The 8,539-nt window shown below is 41.8% G+C and overlaps 1 protein-coding gene across 4 annotated transcripts in view; it reads left to right on the plus strand.

Annotated features, from left to right (window-relative positions):
- KMT5A (lysine methyltransferase 5A) overlaps positions 1 to 8,539 on the plus strand; it is a 28,568-nt gene extending 20,029 nt beyond the window's left edge. For all 4 annotated transcript variants that reach the window (XM_007489921.3, XM_007489922.3, XM_016432437.2 and 1 more), the window contains 2 exons: positions 1,778 to 1,968; positions 2,415 to 8,539. In XM_007489921.3, the coding sequence (XP_007489983.2) occupies positions 1,778 to 1,968; positions 2,415 to 2,625 (402 nt within the window). In that variant the 3' untranslated portion in view covers positions 2,626 to 8,539. The remainder of the gene's footprint in view (positions 1 to 1,777; positions 1,969 to 2,414) is intronic.

Below are 8,539 nucleotides of genomic sequence, written 5' to 3' on the forward strand. Positions count from 1 at the left end.
GCTATTTCATTGGGGAGATACAACATATACCCAGATAATTAAATGTCCAGCAGAAAGATTTAAGTTTTTTGTTTCCTGAAAGAGAAGAAGCCCCAGGAACTGGGAGGATGAGGTAAGGCCTCAGACAGGATATGGTTCTTGAACTAGACCTTAAAGGAATCTAAGGTTTCTGTTGGGGGAGGTAATTTATTCCAGCCATTGGGAACAGATAATACAGAATGAGGGAAAGAGGAGATGGAAAGTCCTCCATTGACAGGTCATTGGCAAAGAAGCCAGCTTAGCTGATACCCAGAGTGCATGAAGGAAAGGAATGTGTCCTGGGTCTGACAGTGCCTGCAGCCAGACTATGAAGAAGGACTTTGAATGGAGGATGGGTGTTTTTGGAGACAAAGTCACTTAAACTTTTTGAACAGGGAAAAGGACATAGTCCATTCTGGGCTTTAAGAATCCCAGTATTACCAGTGGGAAAGAATTCCAAGAGACTGCAGGCATTTCAGAGATTATTATACTAATCCAGGCAAGAGGTGATGAGGGGTGCCATGTGAAGGGGGAAGATAGGAGACCTGTGGAAGATGGCAAGTCAGCAAGACTTGGCAGCTCCTTAGGTAGGAGGGCTGCAAGAAAGGGAGAAGTCAGGGATGACTCCAGGTTTTCTACCTAGGTGACTGGAGAGGTTTGGGGAAAAAAGGAAAGTTTGGTGGGAAACATAATGAGTTCCATTTTGGACAAGTTGAGTTTAAAATGCCTTTGAAATAACCCATTAGAAACGTCCGGTAGACTGGTCAGTGATGTCTGACAGTTCAGGAGTGCCTAGGGCTGGGTATTCATAGATATGGGAATCATTTGCATAAAGACTTCTGCCCTTTGCTCCTCAATTTCATCCCATTAAGGTTTACAGAATACTATATATACATTAATTCTGTCTCTGGAACCCAGAGGAACAAACCTCATCTCTTCCATGTGACAGTCCTTCAGGTTCTTGAATCCAACTTTCTTGTCACTTCTCTCTTCTTGGATAAACTAAGTCATCCGAAGATGGCATGACTTCGAGGCCCTTCTTCATCGCTGCTTGCCTTTCCCAGGCGCTCTCTAGCTTAACACTCCAATATGCCCTTCCTAAACTAAACATAGTATTTTAGATGTGGTCTGACCAAGTCCTTTAGTCCTCGCCACTTTGCCTTCCTCCAAGGATTGAGCTGTTGAGCCTTCAGACTACTCAAACCCCAGTCTTTTCAGAATAACGATTGGCCATGTAAGACCCACTGCCCTCCGCTTGGACTCATGAAGTCAATGGTTTGGATATCAGACATGAGATTTGATGGGCATCCCTGTGTGTTATCTTTCATCAGATGGACATACAGGATGATGAGACGTGTCAATCTAAAGGAAAATTGTGTTAGGAAACCCTTTTGCCATGGGAGATCAGTCATCCTCCTTCTCTAACACCAACCCTATATAACAGGGTTCTTGGTGTGAAGATGGGATTAACTGTCCCCTGCCCGTTTTTAGATTTAGTCACCGGAAGCGTAAACTCCCCACTTACACTTGAGTGGGGGCGGTCTGGGGCCCACGTGTGTGAAAGTGGGTGACGAATCCTCAGCCTTGTCTGCAGACCAAGCACGTGTTAGAATTCTCAGCTCTCGTTGCACTCTCCAAATCCAAGTTCCAACCTCTGTTTTCTTCCTTTGGTTTGGCTTGGTTCTGTTTTTTTCCTGAGGAAGGACAGGCCTTCAGTTTGCCTTGACAGTGCCTCCTTTTTCTCATCACTTCCCACCAGATCGATATCATTGATGGCAAAGGCAGAGGAGTGATCGCCACCAAACAGTTTACAAGAGGGGAGTTTGTGGTCGAGTATCACGGAGACCTCATCGAGATCACAGATGCTAAGAAGCGCGAGGCTCTCTATGCTCAGGACCCTTCCACGGGCTGCTACATGTACTATTTTCAGTACCTGAGCAAAACCTACTGGTAAGTCCTTGGAGCGCCTCAGGTCATTTCCTATTAGGCCGACGAGAGAGCAGACCGAGGCAGCAGACGGCCAGCAGCAGCCTCCTCATCCCAGGCAAAGAAGCCTCCTTGTGCGGTGATGAGGTAGAGGTGCCCTTTCTCTTTTCTATAGGATCTCATCTCACCTGTGGAGTGACGCACTTTGGACTAGTTGAATAGAACAGCTTAGCCAATTGACCTTCCCTTTCAACAGGGCCACGACGAGGAGGAACTCTGCTGGCACCCTCTTGGACCTACCTGGGGCGATCGTTTTTTGTTGTTGTTTTTTTCTCCCACGTTTGTTTTCCAAGCCTGTGTTAAGAGTGAGGAGGATTCTTACTTGGCTGAAAAAAACTCCCTTTTTAAAAATCATTTTAATTTAATCCTCTATTCTTTCCTCTTTCCCCTTGCCCTCACGGCCATCCCAGTGTGGATGCCACTCGAGAAACAGATCGTCTCGGGAGATTGATCAATCACAGCAAGTGTGGTAACTGCCAAACCAAACTCCACGACATTGACGGCGTGCCTCACCTCATCCTCATCGCCTCGAGGGACATCAAAGCTGGCGAAGAACTTCTCTATGACTATGGTGACCGCAGCAAAGCTTCCCTGGAAGCCCACCCGTGGCTCAAACACTGATCCGTGCTTCACTGGACAAAGTCCCCTTGAAGGGAATTAGTTTTTTGGGGGGGTTTTTTTACACCTAATCTTAGTGGATTACTTCTGATGTTTTTAAATCTATTAAAATGCCTTTTCACTGTAGTATTTAAAAAAAAAATCTGCTGCAGGTTCCCTCCCCGGCAGGCTTGCGCAGATGGCCTTAGGTTACCAAAACCTTTTCTATTTCTAGTTCTTTTGTATGTTTTTGCAAACAGACAAATCTGGGCTTCCCATGCATGCAGTCAAAGACTTGGTGCAGGTTTTATAGGGAGATGAAAATCCAAATTGTGGACTTGAGTAGTCCCACTGCCTCCCACTACATACATAGCAATGACTTTCCATATGAGGAAGCAGGACAGGATGGAACATACCTGCCTACTTTCCTCTTCTCCAACTTCTTGTCCTAATAATGACTTGACATGTGTACATATATATATATAATATATATTTTTAATGTTTCATAACAGGCCAGTCCCTTCCCCTCCCCACCCTTTTGCTTTTGAAAGCTTCCTGTCCCCGAACCACCACCACCACACATCCCACTCATCGCTGCTCTTTTCTCAGGCTGCCCCATTTGGGGTACCAATACCCTTCCCGGCCCCCCACCCCCCAGCTGCTCATCCTACCAGACATGGGCAGGAAAAAGTCTCTGAATGCCATTCCCACCCTTCCTCCCCTCTCCCAGAGCAGGGCTTCCTAAACCGGGGCTTAATCCTCTAGAAATGTGAACACTGAATTTATTCAATAATAACTACTTAGATGTATTATAAGTTATTGAGCGAGTCAAGTTGCTGAGTTCTTGTAGAAGAAATTCAAGATGGTACTTTATACTTTATTCTGTTTGAAAACATTTCTCTAGCGGGACCAGAAATCTTCCCATCTTCCTCTTCTCCATCACCCCTACATACCTGGTTTTTTGTTTGGTTTGATTTTGGGTTTGTTTTTTCTTTTTTTTTTCCCTGGATAGAATCAGCAAGATTCGCTTATGCTTTATAGCAGGTAACCTGGTGGGTTTCCTGAGTACACAGCTATGAACTGAAATAGATGTCTCTTTGAGAGAGAAAAGTAGGAGCCCAGCCTCTGGTGGGTCACAGTGTCCTAGGCATTCCAGCAAGGGGGCAAGGGCTTCAGGCTCAGGGCTGAAAGAGGACGAGATGGGACTTCTGGCTTCAGCTGAGATGGGGAGGTGGCTTGTCCCTCTCACAGAGCAGAGCCGATGACCATTTCAGTCAGCGGCCAGGGGACTGGAGTGGGTGAGCAATGATGACCTTGGCAGCACGCCCCCCTGGCTGCAGGGAAACCTGAAATGGGGAAGAACAAACAGGGCTCTCCCCTCCTCCTTTCTGTTCCCCTCGGCTTTGTCATGGTGCTACCTAAGAAAGTCTTCCCCTCACCTTCCCTGGTCATCAGGGAGTTGGAGAATCAATCAGATGGGCGTGTGTCAATGTGAGCTTATTTGTCTTGGTTGTACCTGTTTGTGGTTAAGCCTTGAATTTTAAAAGCAAACTTGAAGAGTATTTGCCTCTGTAAAAAAAAAAAACAAAACAAAAAAAAGGATAAAAAAATTAAAATATTTATTGCCAACTGCCTCCTAGATTTTGTTTTGTTTTTCCAACTCTTATAAGACCATGGATGGGTAGGAATGACTGAAACTCCAAAACCTTGGTGGTTTTTTCTCTAGTTTGCATAGAAATTTGTTGGGGCATGTTATCTATTGAAAATGAATTGAGTTGGTATTCAGAAAGTTTTCTTATATCTGCTTGTTCTTTAACCAAACCTAGCAAGCTTTGGGATTCATGAGATCATGGAATGTCAGAGCTGGAAGGGTAGAGAATGTTGGCAGCCAGGGGATGACTCCTTAAGACTGTAGGGACCTTGTTTGTCATCGTATCCATCTCACTCCCACCCCCATTTTCAGGTGAGGAAAGTGAGACTTGAGGAGAAAATGATCCATACTGGATGAGTAGCCACGGTGGTTCTCGAACCTGGATCTTTGGATTCCAGACCCGAGAATGCTGTTCTATGCCCTTCTCGTTTTAGTTATTTGTGGATAGACCATACGCCCCTTCCCCACACCCCTCCTAGTACTAAGCGCTTATACGAAAACAATCTGGACAGCATTGAATTAGCTCTCAGTTTGGAGTCAGAAGATCCTAGATTTAAATCATGGCTCTCATGATTGTGGCCTCAGTATCTGCAAATGGCCTCTAAGTCCCTTCCAGGTCTAAATCTAGGATCCTACACAGACAGTTTTCACCCCCTTTTCTTCTACTGAGAGGAGATATATTTGTTTTATTATTTGCTAGAACTAATGGTAATTTGGGGGGTTGGTTTATTTTTTTCACAATTAACCAGAATTCAACTGTCTTTGTTTAATTCTTTTTATTAACATTATTGTTAGTGTTGTGTATATTCTTGTGGTTCTGCTTTTTTTCATTCTGTGCTATCTTATAGACGTTTTCCCATGTTTCTCTTCCTCATTTTGTATATTTTTGGTGAAGGGGGGGAAAGTAGTCTGTACTTGCCATAGACTGCAAGCCAGTACATGACTACAATATAAACTCCCTGGGAACAGGGATTGTCTTGCTTTTTTTTTTAATCAGTATACTTAGTACCATTCTCAACACAAAGTAGGCACTTTTTAAAAAATGCTTCCCCCCCCCCCCCATTTCTTCATTCCTAGATGAAGCTTCCCTTTGGAGTAGGTGCCACGGACTCCCCCATTTCTGGTCCCTCTTGTACCATACCAGGCCTTCAGCCCAGGCCCCTGACCTGTGGCAGCCCCACCAGCTGCTGCTTTCGTAAGGGCTCCTTTGCTTGTCTTCATTGTCACCCTGGCAGAGACAATGAGCTATCTCTACTCTGTCCATATGAGAAAATCCCAGTCCTTCCCTAATGTAACAGAAACATGTTTGTGCCTTTGGAAAGCCACGGGTGGCTCCGAGACCTTTTGCCTAGGGCTGCTTCCTGTCTACTTGCCAAGTGTAGCTATGTACTAGTCTTTTTCTCCTAGAGCCTCCGGCTCCTGGAGGGGACATGGCACATTTGTGTATGACAATCATCATCGTCCTAATAGGCTACGTGGCATACTAGATAGATGGTTGGCCTTGGCTCCAAGAAGATTTCAGCCCAAATCCTGCCTCTGGGTGACCTGGCTAACTTCGCAATTCTTTAGGCCACTCTAAGGCCATAAATTGCAGAAAAAGGGCTGACCTGCATAGAATACCCTTATCCAGGAGTTCCACTGTGCCAGTAAAATCACTGGTCAATCCTTCCTATTTCTATCCTAATAATAACTCCTTTAAGGACGTCAGTGACAAAAGGCCTCACATGTACTACAAAGATAGTCATGACAGTATTTCTGGTTCTGGTAGCCCAGACCTAGAACTAACAAGGATACCTATCTTTCGGGAAATGACTGAGAAAATTGTGGTAGATGATTTTACTAAAATATTGCACTATTAGGAATGACAAATCTGAGGAATTCAGAAACTTGGGAAACTGGATGAACTGAGACAGAAGAGAAAAAAAAATTGAAGCAAGAAAGCAATCTACAAAATGATTGTATTGCTTTAAATGAAAACAAAAATAAAATGCCACCAAACTCAGAATAATTGCAGTGATCAATCTTGTTCCATAGAAAAAAGGAACTCACTCAAAATCAGGAAAAAGCCCCAGGGGCAGGACTTCCAAAAATCCATTTAAATATCAAATTATTAAGATAGGGCTGGCCCAAATGATCTCTTTTTCTAGGTATTTATCAGGGATTTGTTGTTGTTGTTAATAATTGTTCTAATTTACAGTTGTTATGCATATTCTTTTTTAAAAAATAAGAATATTTCTCCCTCGTTGATGCCACCTCCCCCTTGTTTTTCCCACCCCCGTGAACAATTATTAAAAGTTTCTTCTTAGTAAAGAAAGAGTAGTGACCATGAAGATAGAATGTTGCATACACTATCAGTTATTGTTGCTTTGTTAGCTGGTTTTGTTCAATTTTTGTTCTTTGTTACAAGGGAGGATTCAGTTCCGGGCAGAGTATATTGAGAAATGATTTCTGATGTTAAGAAAAAAAGCATAAATAAAAGTCGGTAGTTGGTAATGTTATATTACTGTACTATGTAAAACAATGGGTATGAAGATTTCAGAAAATCATTGGAAGACTTATATAAACTGATGCAGAATGAAGTAGAAAACTAGGTAGATAATATGCATAATGATGCAAATGGAAAGAACAAAAAAATAAATAAATAAAGCTGAATGCCGTGTAATTTTAATGACCAAACCGCCCCAGAGGAGAGACTCTGGGCCTTGGAACCGATAATTCAGTATCGATTCTAAGAAGGTAAGAGTTTTTAAAAAGCAAAAAAAATTATAAGTACCTCCTTGCAAATAGGGGACAGGGGGGAGCTCTCAATGTGGAACATTGAATATACCATATAAGGACAGATTTGGTTGATGAGGTCAAAAGTTTTGCCAAGCTGCTTTTTTTTTCTTTATTTCAAGATAAATGGATTTATTTGGAAATGAAAGTGATGGTAAAACAAAAGACAGCCTTGAATTTACAAAGATCAAAGTCAAGGACTGGAGGGGGAAGAAAAATTCTGGATATTCTAGGTGGGAGCTAGGTTGCAGGTTAACTGCCAGCCCAGCATGAGATGTTTGTATGTTATCTTAGAGATAACAAGAAATTGTTGCATTTTTTAAGCAGGGGAATGGCATTCTCAATACTGGAATGATTAAGCAGATTATGGTATGTGAATATCGTGGGATTATTTTGCTAAAAGAAATTTAAAAATACAAAGAAATGTAAGAAGACTTTAATAAATGTGCAGATGGGAATGACTTGGAAAGATTTTAGAATTCCAATTAGTGCAATGATAAACCAGAGTCCAAAAGATTGTACATTAATCATGCTATTTACTTCTTGCAATGATAAACCTAAAATTTAGAATGAGTCATGTATTTGTGGCTATGGCCATTGTGGGGATTTGTTTTGATGGACTATGGATATTTGTTCTTTAGGTTTTTTTTAATTGTTCATTTAAGAATGTACATTATGACTTTGTAAATTAGGAGCCATTAGGAGCCAAGCCATTTACAATCACTTTCAGCCATCTGGGTTTGACATCTTGCCATCCATGTAGAGTACCTTCCCTCTTTCCCTCCCCTCACCCCCATTTTCTATCCTTTGTTTGGGGAATAGTTTCTGTTGAAACTATGCAGATAAAAATTTTCTACTAAGGACTGCTTTGTCTGCAACTCAAGAGTTTTCATATATTGTATCATGATTGTTTTCTTTGATAAAATTATTTATTGTTAATATGACTTGTTGTTGACCTCCACATTTTTAAAGGATTATACTATTTAGTCTCTACTTGGGGCTGAATCCCTTCTTCAAATTTCTCTTATTGATTATAATTTTTATTGCATTGTGGTCAGTAAAGAATGTGTTTAATATTTATGCTTTCTGCATTTTTATGAATTCTTTATGCTTAGCACACGGTCAGTTTTTTAAAGTTACAATGTAAGACTGAGAATTATGTATGCTCCTATTGATTCCCATTCCTTAATGGCCAGAAGTTTATCTAACTCTTCTAAAATTCTATTCAGATCCTTGACTTCATTCTTACTTATACTGTTATTGGGTTTGTCCAGGTCTACCATTGTTTCTGGAAAGGATCTGTCAACTAACTGCTCTGTGACTCCATTCATCATGCTTCCTAAACCAAAACGGGCTTCCTTGGCCACCTAGATGTATTGTCTCTTATTATTCGAATCTGAACTCCTTGAGAGTTGGGACTTGTCTTGATTGTGTATTTGTATCCTTGGTGCTTAGCATAATGCTTAGTACATAATAAGAGCTTAATAAATGCCTTTTCTTTCACTCATTCAA

Source organism: Monodelphis domestica, chromosome 3 (genome assembly GCF_027887165.1).
Source record: "Monodelphis domestica isolate mMonDom1 chromosome 3, mMonDom1.pri, whole genome shotgun sequence".
In the NCBI taxonomy this organism is placed as follows: Eukaryota; Metazoa; Chordata; class Mammalia; order Didelphimorphia; family Didelphidae; genus Monodelphis; species Monodelphis domestica.